Raw genomic sequence first — 17,498 nt, forward strand, 5'->3', positions numbered from 1 at the left:
AAGTGACCGAACTTTATGGTACTTTAAATGATTAAAAAATAAAATAAAAATGAGACCCAAAATTTGAAAATGATAGTTTAATCGCTGTCAGACATTTCCTCTTCACTTGTTACATCAGGATCTCCTGCCTCGGCCTGACATTTGGGACAGTTACAGGCAAACAAGTAGTTTTCCATCAGTTGTTTTGTACGGGAATGCCTGGATCTATTTAAACTACACTCATCAAGATAACTTATGCAAATTTCTTCATCAACCTCAATATCTTTTAAAGCTACCAAAGATAAACGATGGTTGTTGTGTAGGAAACAAACTTCAGCATTGGGTGTACAACTATGATTACAAGCACTTTGTAGAACATATAAAGCTACCCCTTCATTATTCAAAAAGGATCCACTATGCGTGTCCATTGCCTCATATACATAGTCAATTAGTTTTTCTAGAGCCAAGTGTTCATTCTCTAAAAGATTTTGATCCAATGCCCTCGAAGTCCATTGACTAAATGGGCTGGTACCTACACCTTGACCATTGGTACCAATTAGGGCCAATAAACTTTGGAACCCCTGAGGTGTCAAAAATTGTTCAATTCCTTCTTTTGGTATAGCAGCAAGAAGCAAATTATGCAAAAGTGTAAGTTGGTCTGCAAATTTAGCCCCTAAGAATTTGTGAGCAAGCTCTGCTTCTTCATTAATACTCCTGTGACAAAATCCCAAAATCTGTTGCTGTGCAAGATCTTTGTTAGAAGACTGCAATATTTTTGCTAGCATCCTTACTATTAGGAATATAGTACTGGTTTCTGGAGGATAATGAATCTGCCTGTAAGCCAAACTCTATTAAAAATAAGATATTTTTCATAGCTCAAACTTACTTCCAAGCTTCATTCAACTGCTCTAGAGGATGAATGTTATTTCTCTCATGGGTTTGAAGGCACAATATTTTATGATACTGATCAAGAGCAGCTTCTTGGCAGAGAACTGAACAGAATAATTCTCCACATTTTGCACAAGAAACAACTTCATGCGACTTTGTTGTACAACATTCGGGATAGGGTAATTCTATATTAGGATTGTTAGTTAGACGTCTTGCATTTTCTTGAGCTGTTTCTAAAGGCCTGAATAAAATACCTGATACACATTATTTCCTTGTCAAAGATAACTAACTACCTCATACAATGGTGACATGCTTTGTACCCATAAGCAGCATTCCATGAAAATTGACAAGAAACTAAAGGGTCTTCTTCAAAGATCACGCTTCCTTCTGCCATTCCTTTTGTAGCAAATAGAGCTTTGCCCTCAATGTTTCAAAAAAAATTCAATATTAAATATGGTTAATAATTGCGAGAACTAGATTTAAAACTAACCTTTAGACTATCAACAATCCGAATTTCAACATTCATTTTACACTTGTCGGTAAAAAACTACTACAACAAGATTTATAAAATGCGCTTTTCATAACCTCAACTAACTACCAGTCAATTTGTCTTTCACCTTTTACATCCGGCTGGCAAAATTTGCATGATTACAAAAAATTAAATTAAATTGAAAATTATGGCCAATAGTAGTAAAGAAGAAGAAAAGAATAAAGATTCAATTCAATTATGCGTTTCACAAAAAATTTTGGGCTCGGCTGCTAGGATCATTCGCCCATTGCCGACTTCCGTCGAGGATCTTCGCTTTTGGTCATGGACCAACACGTACAAAGAAGACATATAACCAATATTTGCTCAACTAGCAAAAAACAAATTTGACCGATACCAAAAAAAATCGACACCCCCCGCTTCCGCCCCGGACCATCCGGGCCCATCCGGCCTCCATACCGGCGTGAACGGGGAAAAACGAAGGGATCGGCGACGATTATCACTTTACAACGTTCACAAAACACTGAAAACACTAAATCCACTCAGTGGAGACCAATTTCAAAATTTTTGGACGATTACAAAGGATTCTGTAGGGAACGAACGGAGGTTAAACCGCCGCGTGCAATGTTCCACCACAGAATCCAAGAATAAAGATATGCCCAATTGTCTTCTCTCTCTCTCTCTCTTCATTGGGTCGGTTTGCTATGATCACTCCGCCACTTACGAATATACTTAACCTGGAGAGTATTTTAATTAAAAGGGACTGGACGGATCCACCACCATCCGAGTGGAACAGAAACAACAATTGGAACACTATTCAAAAATTAAAACATTCACTGAACATTAAAAACACTAAATCCACACAGTGCAAACCAATTTCAACATTTTGGGGACGATTATAAGGGATTCTGTCGGGAGCGAACGGAAGTTAAACCGCCATGTGCAATGATCATGACCGAATCCCTCCGAACTAACTTAATAATTTTGGTCACAATCAGTAAAAGAAGAATGCTAACAAGCATTAGATTTCATGTTAAGTTGGGCGAATGATCCTGGTAGTCTTGCCCAACAGTTTTCTGTGAAACGCATCATTGAATTGAATTTCATGTTAAATACAAATAATAACAGAAGGAATATTTTTCTTTTGAATATCTAACCTCTATCATTGCACCAAACAGGTTTTTATAAAATTGTGTTTAATATGGACGATGAAAGTGTTAATAGGATTACTGTCAAGTTTCTGAGTCCGAATCCGATGTTTGAAGAATGGTTAACAATATGGAGAGATGAAGCTGCAGGTAGAGATTCAAAGATGCAATACTGCTTCAATACAGCTTTACAATCTATTAAAAAGTATCCCCTGCCACTAGAATCAGGACGAGACTGTAAAATTCTAAAGGGATTCGGTGATAAATTATGTCAAATGTTGGATGACAAATTGCAAAATTATAACAGCCAACCAATGAATAATTCCAACTTTGGAAGGAGGCAATTTTTGAATGAAAATTGCACACAAAAAAATATATCTGAAGGAAAGAAACTTACACCAGTAACTTACATTCCACAATATAAATCGGGGGCCTATGCAATTTTAATTACACTTTACCAAAAAAGTCAAGAAAACAAATATAAGGGATATTTAACAAAAAATGAAATTATAAAACATGGAAAAGCCTTATGCAATACTTCCTTCACTAAAACTCAGCCTGGTTCCTTTTATACTGCCTGGTCCTCCATGCAACAGCTGTTTGCTAAAGAACTAGTATATAAGCATAGCAACCCTGCAAAATTTTCCTTAACAAATAGCGGAATTGCATTGGCAAGAGTATTATATGAAAAATCATCACAGCAGGATCATGTACAAACAAAAACAAAATATGCAGGTATTATTGACACATTTACAGAAAGTGGAAATCATGCCAGTGCTGTTGGAAATAAATGCCATTCTGCATTAAATACTGAACAATCTTTTGCCTCTCTTTCTGAAAATTTGTCACAGAAAAGGAATATAAGACATGAAGCAAATCAAAAATTAGCGAAGTTTGCCTCAGAAAACTTAAATTTGGTTTCAAAAAAGTCAGTGATGGAACTAAAGTCTTCGGAAAATTCAAGTCCCCAGACTTCATCAACTTCAATATTTGAATGTTTTATCATGCCACCTAATAGTTTTGACATTATTCTTTATGTGGATAATTGTGAAACCTCAAGGTAAGAGAAAACAAGAATAAATTATTACTCCTAAAAGCCAGATTTTAGCCGAAACATGGAAGAAATACAGTTCGGTCTGAGATCTGAGAATATAAAGTTTGAAGTAAAAGATTTGAAAGTGGGTGATTATGTTTGGATCTGCAGAGATAGATGTGCTGACAAAGAACTAATTTTGCCATATATTATTGAAAGAAAGAGAATGGATGATCTAGCTTCCAGTATTAAAGATGGTCGATATTATGAGCAAAAATTTAGATTGAAGAAAAGTGGTATCGAGAACCTTACTTATCTCATTGAAAGCTATGGTAAAAATTGTCACTTGGGTCTTCCATTAACTAGTTTATATCAGGCAGCTACAAATACAGCCTTGCAAGATAATTTTTTTGTCCAGTTCTCCGACAATATTAAAGATACCACACAGTACTTGGCAAATATGTCTAGGTTTTTGATAAAATTGTATAAGGTATGGTAACTGGTCATGTTTATTTTCTATTTAATTATATGCATGGTTTTTTAGTCTAAAACTTTAGTAAGTTGTCTCAAGCAAGATCTTAAACCTGTGGATTTAAATGAGGATTTAACATATTTAATGGAATTTAAAGAATTCAACAAAAGTTCAATAAAAAGCAAGGTGCATGTTTATAATACATCACCTGAATTTTTTTATCTAACAAATTTTTGATTTACAGAAACTAAAAGTAAAGGATCTATTTGTTAAAATGCTTATTCAAATCAAAGGATTATCAGTGGACAGGGCATTAGCAATAGTTGAAATGTATCCAACTGTCTACACATTACATAAAGCATACCAGGTAACCCCAGAGAATAAAAGAGAGAAACTGCTGTGCAACATAAAATATGGAAAGCACGGTAAAACCATTGGTCCAGTTTTGAGTAAAATCATTTACCAATTTTTTAATAAACAAGGCTATTAAATTGTTTTCAGTTTTTTTCGCAATAAAAATATTAACTAGAAGAGTACTTTTATATATATATATAAAAAAACTGCTAAGCTAAATTAGTAAATAAATCCTGTTCTGATCGAATATACTCCCCAATGTCAGCTTGATGGAAACAGATTGAAGCTAGTGGATCGGCTAGCTTGCATTCAGCTGTTGATCGAGCAGCAACGCCAAAACCCAATGGTAAATCTGACATGCTGTATACCAGCACACCATTATATTTTTCAACATTTTCACTTATTCGTCCTAGACCCGCTTTTGTGACATGATTGCCATACAAGAACTGTTGTTCTGCTGAAGGTTTCAGCCATATCTTACACTACAAAAAAGTTTTGCATTATTTATTATATTGAAAAACGATTGCTACTGTGATTGCTCACCTGTGCATAAGGAGCTAGGTAATTGAGTGCCGTAATATCCAATCTAAATTTACCAGATTTAGTAAACTTTCCAAAACAAGTGCCCATGCATATTAAATTATCATCAGGAATTGTACTAGCCAATTTTAGTATTGTCTCCGAAACGTAATAAACTCTGTTCTTTTTTTCCCGAAAACAATACAATCCGTCGGGTCGTTGAATTAGCAATTTTATGTTTGGTCCAATGCTAAAAATGTTTCAATATTGTAGTTCATTTATTAAATGTAATGATAAACTTACTATTTGGCTAATTTCTCAAATAAAACTTTTGTCCTTTCCTCGTTAAGTCTTTTCATTTTCGCTGTTGTTAAAAACTTTGAAAATAATCCAAAATTTTTTGGTTGCAGTATGATTTCGGTAAGGTTTTCCGTTATTCAGGGATACGTTGGCCATTCACCCAGCGGGCTATTTCTCTCTCTCTTTCTGCGTTACTTCTAGTGGTCAAGATTACTATGATCACTCAGCCACTTACGATTATGGTTCATCATTTATTTTATAACCTGGAGGGTAGCTTACTGAAAAGGGACTGAACGGATCTATCACCCCCCGAAGGGAACGGAAACAACAATTGAAACACTATCCAAAAGTCTTTAACCGATTGCAAAAGCCCTCCTCCCCCGCTCCCCAACAAAAGACTAAATCCACTCAGTGGAAACCGATTTCGAAATTTGGGGAGCGAACGGTGGTTTGTGTGCAATGCTCACGACAGAATCCGCAGACTTTCAATTTTGACCAATGTTAAATATATGGAAACCTAGACATAACCTTTGTAATTTTCTTTTCATAACCTCATAAAACCAAGTATAAAAAATGTTTTAGTCTTGTCGAGGCAAAAGCAATATAGGATGCAAAACCATGGAAAAATACTGTGTACCATCACAATTAAAAATAATGTTTATTGTTCCCAACGAATTTCTTCTAGTCGGGTAAGGTAGGTAATACATCCATCCAAGCTTAAAATTTATTTAATTACGTTCGTTCTCAAATTTAGAGTTTTCCATAATTCGAGTAGCGGAGTTAACGAAGTAACCAATCCATCTAATAATTCGATAAATAATATCAACGAAGAAAAAACAAAAATTGGACGTTTTCTTGGCAATATCAGTTTGGGTAATTACCCATTTGTGATATCTAATATGTTTAAAAAATATAGATGTTTCGTAGGGGTGTCTGAAGTAAATAATTTTACTTTTGTGGAACAATGTAAAAAAGCGTTTTTAAAATCCTCTCTAGCAGAAAGAAAACAAATTTCTTCCCAAGTTTGCAAAAAATTGCTAGAATGGTCGAATCCCAACTTAGACATTGTGCACGCTTATCTGAAACTATGCAACAAGAATTTCATACCACTTAATTATCGATTATTTCTGGCCTCATTACATTTGGATCCGCATGTGGAAACTTACAAATTGCTATTTGAAAATGTTTGTGAACATGGCAGTTTAGAAGAAGCCCTAACGCTGTTGGAACTAATGAAAACAAAGCAAGTCCCCATTGTCGAGGACATATTTAATAACTTAGTTTTAGTCCACACAATTAGTGGGTGAGTATAACAAAAAATTTGGATGATTGCCTGTACTTTAGTTCATATCATAAATATTATTTAGGGGTATACCTATGGCGGAATCAGTTTTGGTTACAATGAGGGCAGCTCATATATCCGAAACCAATGCGACCATATTAGCCATTTACAGAGGACTTTTGAAAAGATGTAGCTATGCAGATTTTAAAACCGCAGTGTTAAAATATCCAGTGAGATTGAAGGTGGAAGAGTTTTTATTGTTAGTTGAGTACTTGGCACTGTGTGACAATGATTCTCTATTAACTGAGGTTAATAAAATTAAAATTTACCTATGGCAATCATAATACATAAGAATAAATATTTTAGATAGAACACTTGTATAAGCACATTGATTTTACACGTGTCTTAGAAAATGAACTAGAAGATCTGTGCGTTCGTCTTATTTATATGAATCGACCTAGATCTGCAATGCTCATATATAAGCGTTTTATTTCTCAAAAATCCACGGGGCATTATGGAGAGACCCTTTTGCAGGAAATGTTAGTATCCAACTCTGTAAGTGCACAGTATGAATGTTTATCATCTGGTCAGTTAATAAATTTTAGAACGCAAGTGTGGTCATCGCATTAGCAAAAAATTTGAGAGAAGAAAACTTAAACGACTTCGTGTTAGAGAACTTAACAGAATTTTGTTTGAGGCGCGGTCTGGAAAAGCAAGCTTGGGCTTTGCTAGAAACCCTTAATCTAAAGTGCCATTATTTTTGGCCTTTGTTAGTTATGGCCGGCCAAAGTTCGGGCGAAATCGGTGGGCATGTAGTTTATTCCATCACAAATATGAACCGCGTGTTTTGCAGGAGTGTTTTCCGTTTTGAAAAAAATGAACAATTTTAAGGTGAAACCGGATTTGGAAACGTTCGAGGACTACGTTTTCCCTTTCTGTGACTTGGGTAACGTGGACTCCCTGATCGCGACTCTAAAAACTGAAAATATTTCTGTGAGGGAATTGCTCAGTCCCCTGATGATATATCTCCTTAAACGTAACCGGATAAAGAAAGCTTCATATTTGTGTATGTTTAGGCATCAAATAATAATTAAAGAACAAGTAAGGACAGTCATATGTACCCTACCTCGTATAAGAGTCGCCACGTGAACGTGTTTCATTGGGTTTTTGACCATTGTTGTTTTTAGTTTTTTTATATAAATGTATTTATTTTTTCATTGGTTTCTACTCTATGCACTGCATACATGCCAACATACATTGTCATGTTTTTTTTTTACTTCACTTATTAATATTTTGGTGTCTTTAGCCTTATTCTTCGTCTTTATTTCAATTTTATTATATTACGTTTTAAAGATAAAAAATGTGAAAGATGGAAAAAAAAAACAGAAAATATCATTTTTTGTTGTTATATTATTGCCTGCAGATTGTTGTTGAAAAAGAGGTGGAACGTATAGGACAGGAAAGAAAAAGTATGATTTAACCGCTAATGGTGCAAACCCCCGGGGTGAATTTTGATGAACAAATCTCGGGAATTAGTTGTAATAGTAGTGATATTAGCCGAGGTATTGCTAGTATTAATCAAGGAATTAGTACCAATAGTATTAGTTGCATTAGATAAGGAAATGGAGTTATTAGTCTAGGAATTAGTTAAAAACACTTTTTAGATTCAAATTTACCACAAAGTGTACTACATGGTTACCTAATGTGACTATATGCTTATTCGAAAATGCTTTTGGAAAGATTGCAATTCTAGGTATGGTCTACGTACTAAACTAAACGGCACTTATTACAACCCAAGATTACAGTTTTCATCCATGTGAGAAAAAATATGTGTCTACATATTGTTGGTTTGATTATTTGGTGGCAATATAAAATTTAGGCATTTAGAACAAAATAATATAATTGTCGTGCACTTGTTATAACAATTTCAATTTATTTGAATTATTTCGATGACTTAATATATGTTTATTGTTCTTCCTAATAACAAAGTTTTAATTTTTCGTTTAATTGTTATTTCTTAATCTAACCGAATTTATATCCGTAAAGCTATATGCTAAAATATTAGTGTTTTTTTGTTATATTATTATGTGTTTGTATTTGTTTAAAAAACACTATAACACTAAAAACACGTGACGAATTTTGAGTATTTTCATATTTTTAATAAATTTTGATTTTGATTTTGAATGAGTTGGTGTTAGTGACATCACTAAGGGAATTGGAGTAATTAATAGGAATTAGTATACAGATTCTTGATCGCGGTTTACCCCACGGAAAAAACGAAGACTGTCCGTCCTTGTTCTTTAGTTGTCGTTGAGATTTTGAAAAGAGAGGTGGTGGTTGCAGGTTCTAAGTATGGCACCAGCAGTTTCGCCCTTGAAATTCTTGATCTCTTGCCCGTGGTTTGGAATAATGCGTCGGACGACGAATCGGTGGCGAATATTCTGCAAAAGTATTACGAGACAAACAGAGTCGATAGCGATATCGTCGGGAATTTTTTGGTTAGCTCGTTAAAAACCTGCAAAAGGACCGAGGATTTCACAAAATTCAGTCGACTTATTAAAGTGAGAATAAAGAATAAGTGATTATGTTTTAAAAAAAACGAAAAAATGCAAAAATATGTGCTTTTAGGTCATGGCTTCTAAGCCGTGGAAAATTAGCTTCGCTTCCGCCGACGAGGTGGTCCAACTTTTGCAGTGCGTGGACGAAAAAATTCAGACGACCATTCGAAATGATATCAACACGTTATTAGACATTACCATGAATTGCAATGATCAACATACTTCAATTCCACATCCTGTAAGTTCAACAGAGACTGAGAGGTCTCTGTAGACCTCTGTATAATATAATTGTCTAATTGTGTAGAAATCAAAAGACAAAAATACTGATAACGCTGAATTTTAGTGGAGACTGTGGGTACCCCAGTATAGGTAAAGATGTGTGCTAAAAAAGTTGTTCAAAGTCAAAAGTCAATATTTAGGGTTATATTAGGGATATAAATTGTAGATCGTTAAATTATCTACAAAAATGGTCCTCATAATGTTTTTTGGAATTGGAAAGATCTAAAATTTTTATATTGAAAGTTCTCTCATGAAATACGGGGCGTTCAGAATTTTATGTGTTATTTTAAGAAATAATAATAATAATTGCCCAAAATTTCAGATTTGACTTTAGCTTCCAAAAAAAAAAATATTTTCTCGATAATTTACAAGGGATTTCGGTTGGGGACAAAATATTTAAAAGCCGCGAAAGTTGCGTTTTTTAGTGGTACATAATCAGCCGGAAATAAGAATCTATAAAAATTTAACTTTTTTGTTTACATGGTTTTATAGGCCGTGTCAAGGGCTACAATTTTCGTGTTTGCAGTTTTCATCTATCCTTTAGGGCACGTACGATATTATTAAAAAAAAATGGTAAGATATAGAATGGACTTTATAGTTCCAGAAAAAATTAATTCCTTTTGAAAAACATCGTGGATTGGGAAATGTGGGATATTCAGTGCTATAAACTTTACTTCGGGCATTCTTTCGTTAATGTACAGGGTGTATCGGTTATGGGGAATATATTAATAAATACTAAAAAATGCCGTTTTCGTGGATAAATTGTTATGCGTGAAGTATTATAAACTATATCGAGAGCGATAATTTTCGTATTTACAGTTTTTGTACAGGTTGCGGGATATGTTTGAGAAACTATCGTTGCAGATCACTATTTCTGATATTAATTTTTATATTTACCAAAGTTAAACATAAATTTAAAGCTCTGTCGAGTGCTTATTTGCATGGTTTTTTATATAGGGTGCATGCACAATACAAATTGAGTAAGTTCCATAGTGTTCCGCAGGAGCACGATAGAAGAACAAAAATCTCTTCAAGGAGAAGAGGTCGAAGCGACTTCTTTAAAATACAAAGCCGCGTAGTGACCAGCTTGCGAAACAAAATGTTAATCCGTACAAACTGTAATGGTAGCAACTATTAATAACTATATGTATTGATTGGCATTGATCAATAGGACATGGGACTGAATTATAGACTCCCATTCTTTTGAGAGTATATTCTCAGAATTATTTAGTTGATGTATATAAGAGACGCGAAATATGCATTAATCCTTATATTAAGCGCGTGATGCGTGTATTTATATAGCTGGGATAAGTGTGTATATAATGTAGAATTATATTCAACTTTTAAAATCGCGATATTTTAGAAACATTAAGTGCTAGGAAAGAAGTGTTTACATCATTTTTGTAGAAAAATTTTTTATGATCTACAATTCAGGTTAGATTTTGATAAAACTTACCGTTTTCATCAAAATTCCAAATAGCCGAGAATTTTAACGTTTGATCTTGACTCATAGGATCGCTGGGAACTGTCGGTACTTTATTTCTGCTGCTCTAAAGTTCTTAGTGCAACTGGTACGATGTATGTGCGTGCCAGTTCGCTGCTAAATTATAGAGCTAAAATAGAACTTCTAAATGCTTTAAAATTGCAAAAAATTAATTTTTATTTCGAAAGAGAATTAATGGAAATCGAATGGAATATGTAAAACTATACTTTATATCCAGCGTAATATGGGATTGCACGACTTGGAGTGTCACTTGGTCGAGTTACGGGAAAAAAACATGGACACGCGGGGAGTGCTCAGAAAATTAATTCATTTCCATGCCAGGCAAGGCAACCTGAAGAGGATGGCGGAATTGAGACGGCAGTTTTTAGACGCCGGTTACGTCGAATCCCCAGGTATAAAATCTTTAGTGATGCATAGTTTCGTACTGGCCGGGAACTTGGAAGAAGCCCTTACCCTTTACAACGATATTAAAGTCGCCCATCCGGATTTCGCTTTCGATAGCTTCAAATGTATCGACATGGCGCAGCTTTTGGTGGAACACGGGAGATTCGACGAAGCCATGGGCCTGTTGCAAAACGAAGTTGAAAAATTGTAATTGGTTTGTGCTTCAGTTCACTCTTAAACTTGATACGGACCTGGACATTACGCCTAACAATAAACAAAATAACCCAATGGCAAATAACTATTACGCATACCTTTGTGGGGCCACTTTTAAGATTGGATGATAGGTCACAAACTAATATCGATAATAACGATACTAATTTATATGGGATTATATTAAAAATTTTACCAAGTTAGACCTTGGTTAATAATATAATATAATAATACTTTTGTTAAGGATGCCGTGGATAACCATAATTCTTAATATTTTGAATTCTGATCTAAAATTGTCTCCAGCATCCAAAAATGTGAAAATATTGACCCAACTGAAAAATTTCCAGTGAACCAAATCTCATTGTATGTTATTACTATGTAGTCGAATAATTAACGTTTTATATATATTTTTTAATGTTAAGTTTATATTTAAATCCCTTTTCTGTCATTTGAGATTTTAGACCATCGTTAGACAATTTGTCTGTTTTTGTTGTTTCGGCAGCAGCGTAACTTTATCAAATACAAAATATGATATAAATGATATGATATAAATATAATATAGATTTTAAATTACCGGTGTAGGGTTATAAATTTAAATTTAACAACGGAGACGCATTTAAATCCAATTAGTCATTAAGTCATAGAAAATGAAACTAGATTGCCAATTGGTTGGAACAAATTTTTGATAAGAATTAATTGATAACATATCTAGGTTTAAATTAATATGATATTCTAACATTTTTATTAATCCCTATTAAGAATTTATTGTGTAATTTGTTTAAAGAATATGATTTTATAGGTTGAGGATTCATGATTACAGTTTTGATTTGTTGTTTATATAACTCGGTGGGATCATATTGTAGATAATTTGTACCCTTAAAACAGCCTGCTATAGTACAAATACTAGTAATTGCTAGTTCGGATTTACTTAGTCCTCCACTTTCGATTTGCCGCTTTTTATTGTTGGGCGTAACGTGCGAGTCTGCAGGAAGCTTTAACCAGGTGCCCGTTTCAGTCAAAGAGTCGACTCCCGAGAGACGGTTCGAAATTGTTTGCGACTGTTGAATTCCTGCAAAGTGGAAAACGAACAGACCGCGATGTTCGATTTCCTGCTAAAAGCGAACCTCTGTAAAGGAACAAACGTATTATTGGGACCCCTTGTAAGGATACATTTAAATAAGTTAGCGCGGGAGTATTTTTGTTTTGCGTTTCTATAATTCTCGTTTTTAGGGGTAATTTGGACAAAGCGGTTGAGAGGTATGTAGAATTGTCGACAAAATATAAATGCACCCCATTGCAAAGGGAACTTATCTCGGCGCTCGCTCGAACGGAAAACTTTGATTTGCTCGAAAAGGTTATGTCAATTACGGAGAAGGTGCATGGTGGAGCAGCCGCCCACGTGGGTCTGATCGCCGCGCTTGCAGAAAATGGACAAATGAAACCCTTGCGAAAAGCGTTGATTGTAAGCGTTCCCTTCGAATGCAAACCGGAGAAGAATATTTACCCTTTTGGGTTAATTTGTAGAATATAAATTATTTTGTTCCATTGAAAAAAGTGGAATGATGCCATATTCGAACATTCTTTACTCTGTCAATCAAATAATAATAATTAACAGCAAATATGATTTTCCAGTTTATTTTGTCACATTTTTTTTACGAGCTTCTAGGACTTGAAGTAGGTGAAATTGCGATGTCAGCCGGTTGACAGTTGACAAATGACATTCTTTAATATTTATATACAATTAATATTCTGTTAGAAGGCTACTAGATAGACACCTGACGTAGAGAGGAAAGAAATCTGGCTGGTATGATACGCACGTGCGCGGAACTTTTAATGATAATGCTAGCACTCTTGAATTAAAACAACACAGGTTTATTTGAGTAAGCGTCTACATTAGAAATAATATTTTTATGTTTTCTACAATCTGGCCGGAGGCTGCTTTGTTAGCCAGCACGCAGTTCTTTGTGTATGTGTTTTGTCGCCGATATCGAGTGTTAACTAGTTGGTCCTTTTTGCTTCGTCGTTTATTTTGTTTGTTTTTCTTAAAAAAAAAACTTAAAAGAAAACGTAGTTCAAAGTTTTTGTTTTTTAATAAACATTTTCTCAGTGTAGAATCCAACACACTTTTCTCAGTGTACATTGGGGGACCAACGTTACGTACTTGAAACGGGACGTGAGATATTTGTTATACATAAACATAACTATTTGGCTCCTTTTACCGCTTCTGTCTGTTGAGTTGTTCTGAGCTTAGGTGCTGTGACTCTATTTGTTTACATCTGTGAGTTTTCTTTAGCGATTTGAAATTTGATAAAAAAATTCTTATATTATGACAGACAAGTAACAATAGAAAAACTATTCGGCTCTTTTTGTCGCTTCTTTCTCTTGGTTTATTCTGAGCTTAGGCGCCGTGAGTATTTTTGTTTACATCGCTGAGTTTCTTTTAGCAATTTAAAATTTTATATTTGTAGAAATATCTTTCATCAGAGGCTGTTTCGTATGTAACTGTAAATTTTATCCAAAAATGCTTGTATTATGATAGGCAAGTAAAAATACAATAACTATTTGACCTTTTTTCTTGCTTCTCTCTGTCGGGTTATTCTGAGCGTAGGCGCCGTTATTTTTGTTTACATCCGTGAGTTTCTTTTAGCGATTTGGAATTTTATAAATTGAATTTGATAAAAAAAATTGAGAGACAAGTAACAATACAATAAGTATTTGTCTCTTTTTGTCGCTTCTGTCTGTTGGTTGTTCTGAGCTTAGGTGCTGTGAATATTTTTGTGAGTTTCTTTTAGCGACTTGATATTTGTGACAATACCTTTTATTAGACGCTGTTTCGTGTGTAACTGTAAACTCGATCCAAAAAATCCTTATATTATGATAGACAAGTAAGTTTGTCCGAGAGTATCCCTGCTCATGCGCAGCCGTATTAAACATAAGTCTTTCTGTATATAATTTTTGAATCTCTAGAACGCACACTTTTTCACCAATACCCTTCAAGTTTCGTAGGGTTCTGCTTGTAGGTAAATAATGGAAAAACCCCACTCCCCCACTTACTTAATGAATACAAGTTAAAAATTCGTAACCGAATACTTTCAGGAAACAAGGACGGGCATTAGACATCTGCTCGAAAAACAGTGTGTAAGATGGGTTCAAGAAAGACGAGTGGAACCTCTGTTGGCATTAAGTAAAATTCGGGACAGATTTCCAGGTCATGTTTTTAATGTCGACTTTGTTTATGGATGTGTCATCGATGTATATGGTGCGGCATCTCATTTTATGGACCGCTGCAGATTATATTTCTTTCTCTTTTAGGTTTAAATAATGATGGTCACGCAGCCTTGTCATTTTTCGAATCGATATCGGAGGAACACTTGGTGAAACCTAATTTGCAAAGAATGTTAGTTAGGACTTTGAAAAAATGTAACTATGAGATACCCGAAAATTTAAAAATAAAAAATCACAACTGATGTTTTACTTTATCTTAGGCGTTTGTTGAATGCATATAGCTAGTAGATAATGCAGGGGCCCGTCTAACTTGATTGATGCGCCACAGACATGCTTTTACATATCACCCACTAACCTGCACTTTGCGTCATTTTATTTTTGAACGGTAGTTTCCACACACTTAACTAACGAAATCTAGGCATATTTTCAGAAAATACTTCCGTAAAGATGACGGCCTGTTAGCACCCATGTTGGTTGTTGAATGCCACAATGTCATTGGTTAAAAACGAAATTTAAAATCTCGCGCATGCGCATGTTTAGTTTTTCATTAGTGCATTCGAAAGGATGATTTTCTCTGTTTCCGTTCCGTAACGCTTTCTTTCCTTTTACATAAAATATTATTGAATGTAATGTAAATGTGTGTATACATATTTTCCGTTTCATATACACTCCTTTTCGAATCCTTTACGTGTAATATCATTCGAAACGTATTTTTAACAGACGAGAAGCTAATTGTACTTGTTTGGCAAAATACGGCCCTTTATGTTTTTCAAAAAATCTTAACAGGACAATACTGCTGCTACTGAGATCCAATAAAATACCACAGAAGCTAAAAGGACACCTGTTACTGCAACCTAATTTATCCCTACACTCAAAAAGCAGAGATTTTCTTCAAATATAAAACACTTATCGAAACTAAAAAAAGATGAACGTGCTAGTTCACATTTAATGAAATACCTTATTCAAAAACAAAAAAGAGAAGAAACTGGTCGCTCTGCAGGAAGAGACCCAACAGAAATCTTTTGTGAAAGTATTGCTGACAAGAACTGGAATTAGAACATCTTTTACAAATGCAGGGTCGGCCACAAGGACATCCCCAATAGCAATATCGTAATAACAACAATTTCTCAAATGACGTTCCCCCTAATCAGCTTACATATGTGTGTTCCCCTTCGCCCTCTACTGCTTCTTCATACCTAGCAACATTTTCGTATAATGAAGGACAATGTGACAACAATTAAGTTCTCATGTTTAAAACCACTTTTGTTTGTTATATATTTCAACTTTGTTCTTAAAAAATAGACTACTTACCTTAAACAGACGCACAGTTTATGTTTCGCTGATATTGATTTTCTAAATTTGGTATTTTTTTGGTTTCATCATCTAGGAGTTCCTTATATAACATAATGTATTCTCCTTCAACATTTCTTTTTTTTTAACATGTCATGTACCCAAAATCATCATTTTGTTTTTTTCGAGTGAGTTTCCTCATCCAGTATAATAGCGGCTACAATTAACACACATTTTAAGCTAATTTTTATATCAGCATAAAGACACACTATTGATTTACATCAGTAAACTGACTAGGAATGGAGAAGTATGCATACTACCGAATTTACTGGAACGTTGATGTAATGGTTATGAAACGGAAATGGAATATATAGTGAGAATCAACCTTGTTTTTGAATTATCGGAGTTGCCAGAACTTCATATCTCTAGTAGGCATCTGGTTAAGACTAATGTAGGATAGGTACCTTTTTTAATTTAAATGACATTTTTTTACCAAAAAATGTTTGAACTCTCGCAGTGAAATGTGAAGAGAATCTAATTCAATATTCCTAAATAAAATAGGTTAGTAATACAAAAAAGGTATGCCCAAATGAAGTTTTATAAAATAATTTAAAGAAACGTGCCATATGGTAATATGTCATACATTTTGTTGATAATTTTCAGCAAAAATAAGAAGTCGGCATCTTTATATTTATTTTTAATATTTTAAAAAATTGTTACAGTTCTAAATTAAGACACCAAGGCAGATGCTGTACTTGATTCATATTTCCAGTTGGGTGCCAGTACATTTTTGGTTTTATAGTATCTGGCCAAACGGTGGATACGGGATTCCACTAAAATTAAGCGAAACTTGCTGTCCTTGTCTTTTCTGTTGCGTTCCAAATGCTTGCGAATGGCAACGGCTTTCTTGATCAAATAATACAAATCTTCAGGTAAGTCGGGTGCTAGACCTACAGCTTTCATAATACGCAAGATTTTGTTGCCAGTAACAAACCTCACTTGCGCAACGCCATGAGAATCCCTTAGGATAACACCTACAAAATGAGACTTTTTGTTAATTAGCACTCTTAGAAATGTCAGATTGTTTACCGATCTGGGAGGGAGTGAGACCCTTTTTACCCCATTTAACTATTTGCTCCTTTACCTCCTCTGGGGTCACTTTTAACCATGTAGGAACACTTCGTCTATACGGTAAAGCCGATTGGGCTATACCTTTGCTGAAATAAAAATAGTACCTATTTATCAACAGCAAGAACTAACCACGCGGTAAAATAACCATGATTGACAATCATAAATTTAATAAGATAAATTGCTGTTTCGTTTGTTTAAGAGGAAATTATCTTATTTTTAATCGAATTCGCACTCACCCAGGGGCATGCATTCGACCCATTTTGCGAGTTTGTTGAAAAACTTGGGAATCGAAATCGACTTCACCAGGAAATAAAATATGAAAGAACTTTGACAGAACCAAAATTGGTCTTTTGAAGTGGTGTTAGTAAACGGACTGGTAGGTATCATTCTATTATAACGACTTTTTCTATGCCTCAACTAGGTAAAACGTCATTGGCAAATAATTGTTCTGTTAT

At 34.5% G+C, this 17,498-nt stretch overlaps 5 protein-coding genes across 7 annotated transcripts; 2 read left to right on the top strand and 3 right to left on the bottom strand.

Annotated features, from left to right (window-relative positions):
- Positions 1-65: 65 nt before the first annotated feature.
- Positions 66-1,510, bottom strand: LOC132701459 (histone-lysine N-trimethyltransferase SMYD5). The gene is made up of 4 exons (XM_060669395.1): positions 1,358-1,510; positions 1,161-1,288; positions 866-1,108; positions 66-813 (listed from the first exon to the last, which is right to left on the bottom strand). The coding sequence occupies exons 1-4, from the start codon at positions 1,391-1,393 to the stop codon at positions 78-80; spliced, it is 1,143 nt and encodes a 380-aa protein (XP_060525378.1). The 5' UTR covers positions 1,394-1,510; the 3' UTR covers positions 66-77.
- Positions 1,511-2,452: 942 nt separating this feature from the next.
- LOC132701458 (crossover junction endonuclease MUS81) lies at positions 2,453-4,497 on the top strand. Of its 3 annotated transcripts, none has more exons than XM_060669392.1 (4): positions 2,453-3,562; positions 3,611-4,025; positions 4,080-4,193; positions 4,252-4,497. In XM_060669392.1, the coding sequence occupies exons 1-4, from the start codon at positions 2,556-2,558 to the stop codon at positions 4,495-4,497; spliced, it is 1,782 nt and encodes a 593-aa protein (XP_060525375.1). In that variant the 5' UTR covers positions 2,453-2,555. The 3 variants fall into 3 exon arrangements, with proteins under 3 accessions (XP_060525375.1, XP_060525376.1, XP_060525377.1); XM_060669394.1 differs by having other exon boundaries at positions 3,401-3,562; positions 3,604-4,025; XM_060669393.1 differs by lacking the exons at positions 4,080-4,193; positions 4,252-4,497 and having other exon boundaries at positions 3,604-3,739.
- A 1-nt stretch (position 4,498) lies between these two features.
- LOC132701462 (60S ribosome subunit biogenesis protein NIP7 homolog) lies at positions 4,499-5,364 on the bottom strand. The gene is made up of 3 exons (XM_060669398.1): positions 5,184-5,364; positions 4,905-5,130; positions 4,499-4,843 (listed from the first exon to the last, which is right to left on the bottom strand). The coding sequence occupies exons 1-3, from the start codon at positions 5,237-5,239 to the stop codon at positions 4,571-4,573; spliced, it is 555 nt and encodes a 184-aa protein (XP_060525381.1). The 5' UTR covers positions 5,240-5,364; the 3' UTR covers positions 4,499-4,570.
- A 370-nt stretch (positions 5,365-5,734) lies between these two features.
- On the top strand, positions 5,735-14,864 carry LOC132700857 (leucine-rich PPR motif-containing protein, mitochondrial). Its single transcript, XM_060668429.1, has 14 exons — positions 5,735-5,869; positions 5,935-6,053; positions 6,108-6,483; positions 6,548-6,770; positions 6,829-7,017; positions 7,068-7,266; positions 7,316-7,528; positions 8,806-9,023; positions 9,091-9,258; positions 11,021-11,394; positions 12,413-12,577; positions 12,628-12,859; positions 14,494-14,656; positions 14,710-14,864. The coding sequence occupies exons 1-14, from the start codon at positions 5,799-5,801 to the stop codon at positions 14,862-14,864; spliced, it is 2,865 nt and encodes a 954-aa protein (XP_060524412.1). The 5' UTR covers positions 5,735-5,798.
- A 1,730-nt stretch (positions 14,865-16,594) lies between these two features.
- LOC132701358 (small ribosomal subunit protein uS15) lies at positions 16,595-17,436 on the bottom strand. The gene is made up of 3 exons (XM_060669195.1): positions 17,280-17,436; positions 17,002-17,129; positions 16,595-16,946 (listed from the first exon to the last, which is right to left on the bottom strand). Exons 1-3 carry the CDS (start codon positions 17,300-17,302, stop codon positions 16,642-16,644), a joined length of 456 nt encoding a protein of 151 aa, XP_060525178.1. The 5' UTR covers positions 17,303-17,436; the 3' UTR covers positions 16,595-16,641.
- Positions 17,437-17,498: the final 62 nt, after the last annotated feature.

Source organism: Cylas formicarius, unplaced genomic scaffold (assembly GCF_029955315.1).
Source record: "Cylas formicarius isolate icCylForm1 unplaced genomic scaffold, icCylForm1.1 PGA_scaffold_4__25_contigs__length_36172078, whole genome shotgun sequence".
Lineage (NCBI taxonomy): Eukaryota > Metazoa > Arthropoda > Insecta > Coleoptera > Brentidae > Cylas > Cylas formicarius.